The sequence below is a fragment of the Pan troglodytes genome, chromosome 20 (assembly GCF_028858775.2).
Source record: "Pan troglodytes isolate AG18354 chromosome 20, NHGRI_mPanTro3-v2.0_pri, whole genome shotgun sequence".
Lineage (NCBI taxonomy): Eukaryota > Metazoa > Chordata > Mammalia > Primates > Hominidae > Pan > Pan troglodytes.
Genome location: NC_072418.2, coordinates 19,130,257 through 19,145,651, shown reverse-complemented (window position 1 = coordinate 19,145,651; position 15,395 = coordinate 19,130,257). Strand labels below are relative to the sequence as shown.

The following is a 15,395-nucleotide window of genomic DNA, read 5'->3' as shown; positions in this document are numbered from 1 at the left end:
TTTTTGAGATAGAATCTTGCTCTGTCGCCCAGGCTGGAGTGCAATGGTGCAATCTCGGCTCATTGCAACCTCCGCCTCCCAGGTTCAAGCCATTCTCCTGCCTCAGCCTCCCCAATAGCTGGGATTACAGGTATGTGCCACCATGGCTGGCTAATTTTTGTATTTTTAGTAGAGATGGGGTTTCACCATGTTAGTCAGGCTGGTCTCGAACTCCTGACCTCGTGATTCACCCGCCTCAGCCTCCCAAAGTTCTGGGATTACAGCCGTGAGCCACCATGCCCAGCCCACACTTTTTTTTTTTTTTTTTTATTGAGACGGAGTCTCGCTTGGTCACCCAGGCTGGAGTACAGTGGCCCGATCTCAGCTCACTGCAACCTCCACTTCCTGGGTTCAAGTGATCCCCTCACCTCAGCCTCACAGGTCCCTGGGACTACAGGGACACGCCACCACTCCCAGCTAATTTTTGTATTTTTAGTACACACGGGGTTTTACCATGTTGGCCAGGCTGGTCTCAAACTGGCCTCAAGTCATCTCCCCACCTTGGCCTCCTAAAGTGCTGGGATTAGCAGGCCACATTGAATATTTAAATAAGCTTCAGAACACACTCAAAAGTGAGTGGAAAGCCAGGACATTGTCCTTTAACAGCAATAATAAGATATTCACACATGTGACCAGATGCAGTGGCTCACACCTATAATCTCAGCACTTTGGGAGGCCAAGGCAGGCAAATCACTTGAGGTCAGGAGTTTGAGACCAGCCTAGCCAACATGGCAAAACCCTATCTCTACTAAAAACACAAAAATTAGCTGGGCGTGGTGGTACATGCCTGTAATCACAGCTATTCTGCTCGGGAGGTTGATGCAGGAGAATCACTTAAACCTGGGAGGCGGAGACTGCAGTGAGCCAAGATCCCACCACTGCACTCCAGCCTGGGCGACAGAGTGAGACTCTGTCTCAAATAAATAAATAAATATCTTAGTGTGAATATCTGATTATCAGATTATATCTGATTATATGTAAGAAGAATGGACTGCAAGTGGTGTTTCAAGCCTGTAATCCTAGCACTTTGGGAGGCCGAGGCAGGTGGATCACAAGGTCAGGAGTTTGAGACCAGCCTGGCCAGCATGGTGAAACCCCATCTCTACTAAAAATACAAAAATTAGCTGGGCATCGTGGCATGCGCCTGTAGTCCCAGCTACTCAGGAGGCTGAGGCAGGAGAATTGCTTGAACCCAAGAGGCAGAAGTTTCTGTGAGCCAAGATCACTGCACTCCAGCCTGGGTGACAGCAAGACTCCGTCTCAAAAAAAAAAAAAAAAAAAAAAAAAAAAAAAAAAAGAATGGTTGTGGGTTGGTTATTCTACGGTGATGCATTATGGAAAGAAATTGAGAGCAGTTAATCTTTTTTGTAGGACCCGATATTTGTGGATTTGATATCAAGAAAGTTCATGTTATTTTACATTTCAAGAATAAGTATCACGAAAACAAGAAACTGATCAGGTGTAAGGTAACTGCTCTTGTATTCAAATAAATGAGTGTTAACTCCTGCCAGACTAAGTTTAGAAAAAATAGTTTTGATAATAAAATACTTAACTGAGCCAGGGATGGGTCTTTGTAGACATACCTCCTGTTTCCGGTTTCCAGTTTAGGGGGCCCATTGGAGATACTTCTCTCCTTTAACTGGTTTCCTGAAGTTTTTACCCCATCAGGAGGGCACTCTCATTTTTTACTGTGAGCTATGACGTGTCATCATTTGCCCTATGAGGGTTACAATAGTACAGTCACATTTCAGCCACATCCATCCTCATTAATGAATGAAATATTCAGGATGAAAAAAACATTCTGGAGAAATGTCTGGATGCAGTGGCTCACACCTGTAATCCCAGCAGTTTGGGAAGCTGAGGCAGGAGGACTGCTTGAGCCAAGGAGTTCAAGACCAGCCTGGGCAACATGGCGAAATCTTGTCATGACAAAAAATACAAAAATTAGCCAGGTGTAGTGCCAGGAACCTGTGGTCCCAGCTACTGGGGAGGCTGAGGTGGGAGGGTCACTTGAGCCTGGGAGGTCAAGGTTGTAGTGAGCTCTGATTGCACCACTGCACTCCAGCCTGGGTGACAGAGCAAGACCCTGTCTCAAAAAAATAAATAAAAAAAATAAACTGCATATTTAGACTTGCATTAAAACATCGAGAGTTGGCCGGGCGTGGTGGCTCATGCCTGTAATCCCAGCACTTTGGGAGGCTGAGGCAGGTGGATCACCTGAGGTCAGGAGTTCGAGACCAGCCTGGTCAACATGGTGAAACTCTGTCTCTACTAGACACAAAAAATTACCCAGGCATGGCGGCAGGTGCCTGTAATCCCAGCTTCTCAGGAGGCTGAGGCAGTAGAATCGCTTGAACTCAGGAGGTGGAGGTTGTAGTGAGCCGAGATTGTGCCACAGCGCTCCAACCTGGGTGACAGAGTGAGACTCCATCTCAAAAAAAAAAAAAAAAGAAAAGAAAAGAAAAAAAAAAAGAAATCAAGGATTTAATTGTTACACTTTTCCCCCTAAAATATGCAGGTTGATGGCTTCACACACCTCTACACTCTAATTTTAAGACCAGATCTTTCTTACGATGTGAAAATTGATGGTCAGTCAATTGAATCCGGCAGCATAGAGTACGACTGGAACTTAACATCACTCAAGAAGGAAACGTCCCCGGCAGAATCGAAGGATTGGGAACAGACTAAAGACAACAAAGCCCAGGTGTGAATTTTTCCTGGGCAACTCTAAAAAGTGCACAAATGTAGTTTGTAAGTACCCAGTTACTGGACAATTGCTGCATGGCTGGTAGCCACGATGGCAATATTATAGAACCAAATGCCCTCCCCAGAGCACACACTGCAGACCAGCCACATCTCTACACATCTGAAGGTATCGTAAAACATTTATTTATTTACTTATTTATTTATTTATTTTTTGAGACAGAGTTTCGTTCTTGTTGCCCAGGCTGGAGTGCAGTGGCGTGATCTCAGCTCACGGCAACCTCCGCCTCCCAGGTTCAAGTGATTCTCCTGCCTCAGCCTCCCGAATAGCTGGGATTACAGGCACCCACCACCATCCCTGGCTAATTTTTGTATTTTTAGTAGAGATGGGGTTTCACCATGTTGGCCAGGCTAGTCTCGAACTCCCGACCTCAAGTGATCTGCCTGCCTTGGCCTCCCAAAGTGCTGGGATTACAGGCGTGAGCCACCACATCTGGCCATCACCATCACTTTTTGCACCATCATTTTTCACTCTAGCCACTACTTGAGGTTTCCACACCGCTGCTCCTCTCCATAGCATGGAGGAAAGGGCTAAAGTCATATGGCAGGTTAGGGAGAAAAATCTAGGCAGTGTGGTGTTGCCCTGAAGTCCTCAGTGGGATTGGAAGCACCAAGCACTTGGCCTCCTGACCACCAAACTGAAGAAGGGAGAGGGACACTGGGACAGAGGTCACCAGCCTGTGCCTGCCACTTGGCATCTAAGAATTTCCTTTCTCAAATCTGAGCATCTGGCTGGGTGTGGTGGCTAATGCCTGTAATACCAGCACTTCCAGAGGTCAAGGCAGGAGGATCGCTTGAACCCAGGAGTTCGAGACCAGCCTGGGCAACAGAGGGAGACCCTGACTGTACAAAACATAAAAATAGTAGCCAGGTATGATGGCGGGCGCCTGTAGTCCGAGCTACTTGGGAGGCTGAGGCAGGAGGATCACTGGAGCCCAAGAGGTTGAGGCTGCAGTGAGCCATGATTGTACAACCGCACTCCAGCCTGAGTGAGAGCAAAACCTAGTCTCAAGAAACAAAAACAGAAGCAACAACAACAAATATATGAGCATCTGACTGATTTTACTTTTTCCTTACATGTCTTTGAAGGACTGGGAGAAGCATTTTCTGGACGCCAGCACCAGCAAGCAGAGCGACTGGAACGGTGAGCTGGATGGGGACTGGCCAGCGCCGATGCTCCAGAAGCCCCCGTACCAGGTGTGTGGCCTCTTTGTATGATGCCAGGGATGCCCCAGGGATGCCCCTCCACTGCCCATGTCATTGAGACCACCCCATATGGTTTTTTTGATACAGGATAGCCTGAAACCCGAAGGTATTCATAAAGACGTCTGGCTCCACCGTAAGATGAAGAATACTGACTATTTGACGCAGTATGACCTCTCAGAATTTGAGAACATTGGTGCCATTGGCCTGGAGCTTTGGCAGGTCATTTGGTTTTAACTTTACTTTAGATTTTTTGCGTGTGTGTGTTTTGTTTTGTTTTGTTTTGTTGAGACAGGGTCTCATTCTGTCACCTAGGCTGGAGTGCAGTGGCACCATCCTAGCTCACTGTAGCCTCAAACTAGGCCCAAGCGATCCTCCCACCTCAGCCTCCCAAGTAGCTAGGACTACAGGCACAAGCCACCACATCCAGATTTTTTTTTTTTTTTGAGAAATGGGAGTCTAGGCTGGGCGCGGTGGCTCACTCCTGTAATCCCAGCACTTTGGGAGGCTGAGGCGGGTGGATCACAAGGTCAGGAGATCGAGACCATCCTGGCTAACATGGTGAAAACCCGTCTCTACTAAAAATACAAAAAAAATTAGCTGGGCGTGGTGGCGGGCGCCTGTAGTCCCAGCTACTCGGGAGGCTGAGGCAGGAGAGTGGCGTGAACCCGGGAGGCAGAGCTTGCAGTGAGCTGAGATCGGGCCACTGCACTCCAGTCTGGGTGACAGAGCAAGACTCCGTCTCAAAAAAAAAAAAAAAAAAAAAAGAGATGGGAGTCTCAGAACTTCTAGGCTCAAGCAGTCCTTCCACCTCAGCCTTCCAAAGTGCTGAGAGTTTTGTTTGTTTTTTTGTTTTAATGCTTTGGTGATCCCAGCTGGGCTCAGTGGCTCATGCCTGTAATCCCAGCACTTTGGGAGGCTGAGGGGGGCAGATTGCCTGAGCTCAGGCATTTGAGAGCAGCCTGGGCAACATAGTGAAACTTCGTCTCTACTAAAAATACAAAAATTAGCTGGGTGTGGTGGCGCGTGCTTGTAGTCCCAGCTACTCAGGAGGGTGAGGCATGAGAATAACTTAATCCTGGGAGGAATCACTTGAACCCAGGAAGTGGAGGTTGCAGTGAGCCAAGATCGCGCCACGGCACTCCAGCCTCCGCGACAGAGTGAGACTTCACTTCATCTCACAAAAAAAAAAAAAAAAAAAAAAAAAACAGAGTGAGACTAAGTCTCAAAAAAAAAAAAAAAGTTTTGGTGATCCCGATGTGCAGCCACGTTTAAGGAACCAGTGCCTTAGAGGGAAAGGATATTCTAGAAATGGGTTTAAGCACCACCTACTATTCTAATTGCTGTTATAGTATACACTACTGAGCAAAATACAACTGTTTCTTTTTGAAAAGTTGTTACATATGTCACATCAATAATGAAGGCCTAGTAGCCAGGGACAGTATGGCTCACGCCTGTAATAGTCCCAGCTACTGGGGAGGCTGAAGTGGGACCATCACATGAGCCCAGTTCTTTTTTTTTTTTTCTTTGAGACTGAGTCTCACTCTGTCACCCAGGCGGGAGTGCAGTGGCACGATCTCAACTCACTGCAGCCTCTGCTTCCCGGGTTCAAGCGATCCTCCCACCTCAGCCTCCCAAGTAGCTGGGACTACAGGCATGCACGACCACACCTGGTAATTTTTGTATTTTTAATAGAGATGGGGTTCACCGTGTTGGCCAGGCTAGTCTTGAACTCCTGACCTCAAGTGATTCACCTGCCCCAGCCTCCCAAAGTGCTGGGATTATAGGTGTGAGCCACCACGCCTGGCCAAGCCCAGAAGTTCAAATCCAGCCTAGGCAACATAGCAAGACCCCATCTCTAAAATATAAAAAATGTCACCTGAGCTTCATATATTTCCAAAGGAAAAAAGAAATGAAAAATAAACAAATAATAAAGAATAAAAGCATAATAATGAAGGCCTTATTTTCATCTGCAGGTGAGATCTGGAACCATTTTTGATAACTTTCTGATCACAGATGATGAAGAGTATGCAGATAATTTTGGCAAGGCCACCTGGGGCGAAACCAAGGTATGAAGCACGTGATTAACTCTTCCTACATCACTAAGTCATTTGTGTAAATTTTTTTTTTTAGATGGAGTCTAGCTCTGTCACCCAGGCTGTAATGTAGTGGCATAGTCTCGGCTCACTGCAACCTCCACCTCCCGGGTTCAAGCGATTCTCCTGCCTCAGACTCCCAAGTAGCTGGGACTACAGGCGCATGCCACCACGTCCGGCTAATTTGTGTATTTTTAGTAGAGAGGGGGTTTCACCATATTGCTCAGGCTGGTCTCGAAGTCCTGACCTCAGGTGATCCACCTGCCTTGGCCTCCCAAAGTGCTGGGATTACAGGAGTAAGCCACTGTGCCTGGCCCCATGTAAGGTTAATATTGGCAGGTTCCAGGGATTAGGACATGAATTTTTTTTTTTTTTTTTTTTTGAGACGGAGTCTCGCTCTGTCGCCAGGCTGAAGTACAGTGGCGTGATCTTGGCTCACTGCAACCTCCACCTCCCGGTTCAAGCGATTCTCCTGCCTCAGCCTCCCGAGTAGCTGGGACTACAGGCACCTGCCACCACACCCAACTAATTTTTGTATTTTTAGTAGAGACGGGGTTTCACCATATTGGCCAGGATGGTCTCGCTCTCTTGACCTCATGATCTGCCTGCCTCGGCCTCCCAAAGTGCTGGGATTACAGGTGTGAGCCACCGCGCCCAGCCAGGACATGAAATCTTTACAGGTTCTTCTTATTCAGCCTATCCTAGGTGGTGAGGAAGCTTCTAGAAGGCAGGGTCTGCCTGAGTACTGACATGCATTTGGCCACATGGAAGCATAACCCCTGGCCTCTGGGGCTTTTTTTGTTTTGTTTTGTTTTGTTTTGTTTTGAGACGGGGTTTTGCTCTGTCACCCAGGCTGGAGTGCAGTGGTGCCATCTCGACTCACTGCAACCTCCGCCTCCTGGGTTCAAATGATCCTCTCACCTCAGCCTCCCGAGCAGCTGGGACTACAGCCACACACCACCACGCCCAGCTAATTTTTGCTTTTTTTTTTTTTTTGAGACAGAGTCTTGCTCTGTCGCCCAGGATGGAGTGCAGTAGAGTGATCTCAGCCCACTGCAAGCTCTGCCTCCCAGGTTTAGGCCATTCTCCTGCCTCAGCCTCCCGAGTAGCTGGGACTACAGGCGCCCACCACCACGCCTGGCTTTTTTTTTTTTTTGTATTTTTGGTAGAGACTGTGTTTCACCGTGTTAGCCAGGATGGTCTCGATCTCCTGACTTCGTGATCCATCTGCCTCGGCCTCCAAAAGTGCTGGGATTACAGGCACGAGCCATCGCACCCGGTGGGGCTTATGTTTTTTCTTTCTTTCTCCAGGGTCCAGAAAGGGAGATGGATGCCATACAGGCCAAGGAGGAAATGAAGAAGGCCCGCGAGGAAGAGGAGGAAGAGCTGCTGTCGGGAAAAATTAACAGGCACAAACATTACTTCAATCAATTTCACAGAAGGAATGAACTTTAGTGATCCCCATTGGATATAAGGATGACTGGTAAAATCTCATTGCTACTTTAATCTATGTTTCAAACTCAAATGTCTACATGGCACTTTGTCCAATTTTCTTTGAAAAGTGTTTCATGCTTCTGGGTGGGGTAGGTTGTATCTCCCCTGGTGACCCCCTTGCACTGAGAAGTTCCCTCTTGACAATTTTACACGCTGGAAGCCAGAGGCCAGCAAGGGTCTGGCCAAAACCATGATCCCCTTTTCTTAACTCCCAAAAGTCTTTTTATAAAATTAAAGTTGACCAGGCAGTGTGCCTCATGCCTATAATCCCATCACTTTAGGAGGCTGAGGTGGGCGGATCACTTGAGCTCAGAGTTCAAGACCAGCCTGGCCAACACAGTGAAAACCCGTCTCTACTAAAAATACAAAAAGTAGCTGGATGTGGTGGTGCACACCTGTAGTCCCAGGTACTTCAGGCTGAGGCTGGAGGCAGCCTCAACCTCCTGAGTAGCTGGGACTACAGGCGCCCGCCACCACACCCGGTTAACTTTTTGTATTTTAAGTAGAGATGGGGTTTCACTGTGTTAGCCAGGATGGTCTTGATCTCTTGACCTCGTGATCCGCCTGCCTTGGTCTCCCAAAGTGCTGGGATTATAGGCATGAACCACTGCAGCCAGCCATATTTTTTGTTTTTTAATTTAATTTTTATAGGGATGGGAGTCTCACATGTTGCCCAGGCTGGTCCTGAACTCCTGGACTCAAGCCATCCTCCCACCTTGGCCTCTCAAAGCTCTGGGCTTACAGGTGTGAGCCACTGCTCCTGGCCCAGTCTTCTTCTGGAAGAGGCCCATAATCATACTGAAACTCATGATGAAAATAATCAAATTTGTGACACCAGAAATTTGGAATCTAGTGATGTTATGAATAAGCCAAATAAATTGGAATTTATATACAGAATATTGAGAGTTGACCAGTGTGGGCCGGGTGTAGTAGCTCACACCTGTAATCCCAGCACTTTGGGAGACTGAGGTGTGTAAATTGCTTGAGTCCAGGAGTTCAAGACCAGCCTGGGCAATGTGGCGAAACTCTGCCTCTACAAAAAATACTAAAAATTAGCTGGGTTTGGCGGTGCACACCCGTGGTCCCAGCTATTCGGGAGGCTGAGATGGGAGGATCACCTGAGCTTGGGAGGTGGAGATTGCAGTGAGCTGAGATTGTGCCACTGCACTCCAGCCTGTGTGACAGAATGAGACCCTACCTCAGAAAAAAAAAAAAAAAAAAAAAGAGAAAGAAAGAAAGAAAAGAAAAGAAAGAAAGTTGATCAGTTTCAAAAGCCTGGCTGGGAAGTGAAGTTCTGCAGAATTTTGCTCTCACTCTGGTCAATGTTGGCAGACCTTTGCACCTGGATTTTTTCTGATGATGGCTACATCAACTTTCACCAATTATTAGGGATTGATTATTACTCTGAGAAACTAAAGACTCCCTTCCTCCTAATGCAAGGGTGGCAAACATTGCCTACCTCTTTCACCTCTGAACAGGGTGAGTAGTGTGAAAAGAATCAGAGGCAGACCTGGAGAGAAAGTGCTGGTACCAATTAGTGTACAAAGGTGAGTCAGGCCAGGTGTAGTGGCTTGTGCCTGTCATCCCAGCTATTTGGGGGGTCAAGGAGGGAGGGTCACTTAACACCAGGAGTTTGAGACCAGCCTGGGCAACATAGAGACCTTGTCTCTAAAAAAAATTTTTTTTGGTAATTAGCTGGGCATGGAGGTACATGACTGTGGTCCCAGCTACTTGGGAGGCTGAGATGGGAGGATCGCTTGAGTCCAAGAGGTCAAGGCTGCAGTGGGCTATGATCGTGCCACTGCACTCCAGCCTGTGTGACAGAGCGAGACCCCGTCTCTAAAAATAAAATAAACTGGAGCTAACAAGACAAAAAACGGTGAGTGAGACTGGCTCAGGCTCTGAAGATTCGTTGGGAGCAGCGTTGTCCAAGAGAATTTGTCACATGTTGCTTTTTTTGTTTGTTTGTTTTTGAGACAGAATCTTGCTCTGTCGCCCAGGCTGGAGTTCAGTGGCGCGAGTATGGCTCACTGCAACCTCTGCCTCCTGGGTTCAAGCGATTCTCATGCCTTAGCCTCCCAAGTAGCTGGGATTACAGGCATGCGCCATGCCCATCTGAATTTTGTATTTTTAGTAGAGATGGGGTTTCGCCATGTTGGCCAGGCTGGTCTGGAACTCCTGACCTCAAGTGATCTGCGTGCCTCAGCCTCCCAAAATGCTGGGATCACAGGCGTGAGCTACCATGCCGGGTCACGTGTTGCTATTGAGCTCTTGAAATGTGGCTAGTGGGACCAAGAAATGACTTTTTAATCTTATTTCATTCTAGTTAACTTCACTTTAAACTTTGTTAGAGGAAAAACTCTGGACATATTAAATTTCATGGAGTGTAACCGAGCAAAGAACAATTCATAAATCAGGTAGCTGCCAGAGCAACTCCATCTTGAATAGGGGCTTAGTAAAATAAGGCTGAGACCTACTGGGCTGCATTCCCAGGCGGTTAAGGCATTCTTAGCCACATGATGAGATAGGAGGTCAGCACTAAAGACCTTGCTGATAAAACAGGTTGCAGTAAAGAAGCCGGCTAAAACCCACCAAAACCAAGATAGTGATGGGAGTGACCTCTGGTGGTCCTCACTGCTACACTCCCACCAGCGCCATGACAGTTTACAGAGGTCATGGCAACATCAGGAAGTTACTGTATATGGCAGCCTGAAAAGGGGGCCGGGCGCGGTGGCTCACGCCTGTAATCCCAGCACTTTGGAAGGCTGAGACGGGTGGATCACGAGGTCAGGAGATCGAGACCATCCTGGCTAACACAGTGAAACCCCGTCTCTACTAAAAATACAAAAAAATTAGCCGGGCGTGGTGGTGGGTGCCTGTAGTCTCAACTACTCGGGAGGCTGAGGCAGGAGAATGGCATGAACCCGGGAGGCGGAGCTTGCAGTGAGCCGAGATCGCGCCACTGCATTCCAGCCTGGGTGACAGGGCGAGACTCCGTCTCAAAAAATAAATAAATAAATAAATAAATAAATAAGTAAAAAGGGAAGGCATGAATAATCCACCCCTTGTCTAGCATATCATCAAGAAATAACCATAAAAATGAGCAACCTGGCCAGGCACAGTGGCTCAAGCCTGTAATTCCAGCACTTTGAGAGGCCGAGGCAGGCGGATCACTTGAGGTTGGGAGTTCAAGACCAGCCTAACCAACATGGAGAAACCCCACCTCTACTAAAAATACAAAATTAGCTGGGCGTGGTGGTGCATGCCTCTAATCCCAGCTATTCAGGAGGCTGAGGCAGGAGAACCACTTGAACCCAGGAGGTGGAGGTTGTGGTGAGCTGAGATCCCGTCATTGCACTCCAGCCCTGGCAACAACAGTGAAACTTCTCCCAAAAAAAAAAAAAAAAAGCAACCAGCAGCCCTTGGGGCTGCTCTATGAAGTAGCCATTCCTTTATTCCTTTACTTTCCTAATAAACTTGCTTTCACTTTACTGTATGGACTCGCACTAATTCTTTCTTGGGTGAGATCCAAGAACCCTCTCGGGGTCTGGATCAAGACCCCTTTGCGGTAACAGTACAAAGGCTCTGATTGTGAGAAGTGGCAGGGATCACTGGAACTCCACTTCAGATCCCATCTGGATCATCAAAACATTAACCCTAAATAAATAAATTCAGGAAATATGGTTAAATGTAGAGTTTAGTTTAGCACAAAAGTTTGAGGACGGCCACCCTGGATCACAGATTCCAAAGAATGGAAATCAGCATTCCAAACTGAGGAAGTTTGGGGGTCATTTATATAGGTAAGGTTTGGGAAGCTTGACAGAGTTTCTACATATTTCACACAAGGCAAGTACATAGTTAACAGTAATCTGATTAGTCAAGGCAGTGGTCTTTTTGGGAAGGGTATATTTAACATTCACATAGAGGACATAACAGTCACAGGACCTTTTGCACTATCTGGTCTGATTTAGGTGCAAGATAATAGAGGAAAGGTCAGCAATGAAGGAGGGCGATCTTAACGCTGATGCCATTTAGTCTTTTGAAATGAATCTACAGAGCAAGAACAGGAGAGTTAATCTATAATCTATAAGCAGAAGTTGTAGTTACATGCCGTCTGGCTCAGATCACACAGTCCCGTTTTCTTCAAGGCTCAACATAATTCTTAGGGTTCAAAAGTGTATGATTAAGTTTGGATTTTTTTTTTTTTTTTTTTTTTGAGACGAAGTTTCTGTGTTGCCCAGGCTGGAGTGCAGTGGCGCGACCTCGGCTCACTGCAAGACCCGCCTCCTGAGTTCATGCCATTCTCCTGCCTCAGCCTCACAAGTAGCTGGGACTACAGGCACCCCCCACCATGCCCGGCTAAATTTTTGTATTTTTAGTAGAGATGGGGTTTCACCATGTTGGCCAGGATGGTCTCGATCTCCTGACCTCATGATCTGCCTGCCTCGGCCTTCCAAAGTGTTGGGATTTCAGGCGTGAGCCACCACGCCCGGCCTTTTTTTTTTTTCTTTTTTTTCTTCTGAGACGGAGTTTTGCTCTTGTTGCCCAGGCTGGAGTGCAATGGTGCGATCTTGGCTCCCTGCAACCTCCCCATCCCAGGTTCAAGCAATTCTCCTGCCTCAGCCTCCCCAGTAGCTGGGATTACAGGCACCCGCCACCACGCCCGGCTAATTCTTGTATTTTTAGTAGAGATGGGGTTTCACTGTGTTGGCCAGGCTGGTCTCGAATTCCTGACCTCGTGAACTGCCTGCCTCGGCCCTCCAAAGGGCTGGAATTACAGGTGTGGGCCACCGTGCCCAGCCAAGTTTGGATTATTTTTACAAGATGATGCTGGAGAGTTTCTATGGCCACCACCCTTCTAGACTCTGATACTGGCACTTAAAGCCTGCATGCTACATTTCCTGGACGCCGTTGCCAATTGGCAACGTTCCTATCATGCTTTATTAGAACAAAGTTGGGAGGCAGAAAGAGGGGAGAAACCATTTTTTCAGACTTCTGCCAGTGGCTTAGGTGGTGGTGACAACAACAACTGTGACTTTCGCAATCATGGTGGAGGCAACTGTGGCTAGCAAGGGTGAACACATCTGGGATCCTTCTGTAGGCACAGTGATTGTGGGTTATGGGTCCTCCTGTGCTTTATTTATTTATTTATTTTGAGACAAGAGTTTCGCTCTTGTTGCCCAAACTGGAGTGCAGTGGCGTGATCTCAGCTCACTGCAACCTCCGCCTCCCAGGTTCAAGTGATTCTCCTGCCTCAGCCTCCCGAGTAGCTGGGATTACAGGTGCCCACCACCACAACCGGCTAATTTTTGTATTTTTAGTAGACACGGGATTTCATCATGTTGGCCAGGCTGGTCTCAAACTTCTGACCTCAGGTGATCCATCCACCTCGGCCTCCCAAAGTGCTGGGATTACAGGCGTGAGCCACTATGCCCAGCCACCTCCCCTGCTTTAATCTTTCAGCTCTAGAGAGGCTAGCAGCCTCATATAGTTATGAATCTTTAGGTAAACTTACCTTCCTCTTTTGTTCTTCCAGTACTTCCAACACTTTTATACTCAGTCCCCTGTAGTCGTTTATGTATTCATTTATTTTTATTTATTTATTTTTTAGACAGAGTCTCGCTCTGTCACCTAGGTTGGAGTGCAATGGTGAGTTCTCAGCTTATTGCAACCTTCCCCTCCCAGGTTCAAGCAATTCTCCTGCCTCAGCCTCCTGAGTAGCTGGGATTACAGGCACCTGCCACTGCACTGGGTTAATTTTTGTATTTTTAGTAAAGATGGGGTTTCTCCATGTTGGCCAGGCTGGTATCAATCTACCTGTCTCAACTGGATTGCTGGGATTACAGGTGTGAGCCACAGAGCCTGGCTCAATCCCCTGTATTCAATATCCTCTGTTTGAAGTACCTAGAAGGACTTCTCTTTTCCTTATGGAATACGTACTGATAAAGCACTCAAGACTGTTAAAAACCTTCATTACTCTATTGATGTAACAAAAGAAGCTGAGGCAAAGTTAATATAAGTAGAGAGTTTGGGCCAAGGTTGAGGACTGCAGTCCAGGAGACATAGATTCAAGTTGCCCTGAATGTATGCTTTGATTAGCAACAGTTACAAGTGGGTTCTTTTTGTTTTTGACTTTGTTTTGAGACAGAGTCTCACTCTGTCACCCAGGCTAGAGTGCAGTGGTGCAATCTTGGCTCACTGCAACCTCCACCTCCCGGGTTCAGGTGATTCTCTGGCCTCAGCCTCCTGAGTAGCTGGGACTACAGGCATGCACCACCACACCTGCTAATTTTTGTATTTTTTTTAGTAGAGATGGGGTTTCACCATATTGATGTTTCACCATATTGGCCAGGCTGGTCTCCAACTCCTGACCTCATGACCCTCCCACCTCGGCCTCCCAAAGTGCTGGGATTACAGGTGTAAGCCACTGTACCTGGCGACAAGTGGGTTGTCTTATTTATTTATTTATTTTTGAGACAGAGTTTCGCTTCTGTTGCCCAGGCTGGATTGCAATGGTGTGATCTTGGCTCACTGAAACCTCTGCTTCCTGGGCTCAAGCAATTCTCCTGCCTCAGTCTCCTGAGTAGCTTGGATTTCGGGTGCCCGCCACCACAGCCAGGTAATTGTTTTGTATTTTTAGTAGAGACGGGGTTTTACCATGTTGGCCAGGCTGGTCTTGAACTCCTGTCTTCAAGTGATCCGCCCGCCTCGCCCTCCCAAAGTGCTGGGTTTACAAGTGTGAGCCACTGCGCCTGGCTGTCTTATTTAATTTAATTTATTCATTTTTGGAGACGGAGTCTCACTCTTGTTGCCCAGGCTGGAGTGCAGTGTTGCAAACTCGGTTCACTGCAACATCTGCCACCTGAGTTCAAGCTTTTCCTACCTCAGCCTCTTGAGTAGCTGGGATTACAGGCGCCTGCCACCACGCCTGGCTAATTTTTATACTTTCAGTAGAGATGGGGTTTCGCCATGTTGGCCAGGCTGGTCTGAAACTTCTGACCTCAGGTGATCTGCCCACCTTGGCCTCCCAAAGTGCTGGGGTTACAGGCGTGAGCCACCCCGCCTGGCCCACAAGTGGGTTCTTAAAGGAAAAAGAAGGGACAGTTCCTAAAGTGTTTATTGAGGATTTACATACAATAACCTAAGCTGTTGATTGGCTATACATTGTTCTTTTCTTTTTTTTTTGAGATGGGGTCTCGCTCTGTGGCCCAGGCTGGAGTGCAGTGGCGCCATCTCTGCTCACTGCAACCTCCGCCTCCCGGGTTCAAGGGATTCTCCTGACTCAGCCTCCCAAGTGGCTGGGACTACAGGCATGTGCCACCACGCCTGGCTAATTTTTGTATTTTTAGTAGAGATGAGGTTTCACCATGTCGGGCAGGCTGGCCTCAAACTGCAGACCTCAGGTGATCTGCCTGTCTTGGCCTCCCAAAGTGCTGGGGTTACAGGTAAGCCACCACACCTGGCCAAAAATACCTTTAAACAATACCCCTGGCCACAGGTGCAGCTGGGGGAATTGTTTCAACCACAGTAGGCTGGAGGTTCACGATGTTTAGATTTCTAACAAATCACGTGGCCGGGTGTGGTGGCTCACGCCTGTAATCCCAGCACTTTGGGAGGCTGGGGCGGGTGGATCACGAGGTCAGGAGATGGAGACCAGCCTGGCCAACATGGTGAAACCCCATTCTACTAAAAACACAAAAATTAGCCGGGCATGGTGGCATGTGCCTGTAATTCCAGCTACTGGGGAGGCTGAGGCACGAGAATCACTTGAACCTGGGAGGTGGAGGTTGCAGTGAGCCA

The 15,395-nt window shown here is 47.7% G+C and overlaps 1 protein-coding gene across 4 annotated transcripts in view; it reads left to right on the top strand.

The window, feature by feature from the left end:
* CALR3 (calreticulin 3) overlaps positions 1-15,395 on the top strand; it is a 57,058-nt gene that overhangs the window by 9,755 nt on the left and 31,908 nt on the right. For 2 of the 4 annotated variants that reach the window (XM_054673104.2, XM_063801314.1), the window contains exons 4-9: positions 1,411-1,505; positions 2,558-2,743; positions 3,892-3,999; positions 4,096-4,227; positions 5,982-6,074; positions 7,413-7,584. In XM_054673104.2, coding sequence (XP_054529079.1) covers positions 1,411-1,505; positions 2,558-2,743; positions 3,892-3,999; positions 4,096-4,227; positions 5,982-6,074; positions 7,413-7,556 — 758 coding nt within the window. In that variant the 3' untranslated portion in view covers positions 7,557-7,584. Of the gene's footprint in view, positions 1-1,410; positions 1,506-2,557; positions 2,744-3,891; positions 4,000-4,095; positions 4,228-5,981; positions 6,075-7,412; positions 7,627-15,395 lie in introns of those variants that run through there. The other 2 variants (XM_016935402.3, XM_016935403.2) reach the window with 1 other exon arrangement.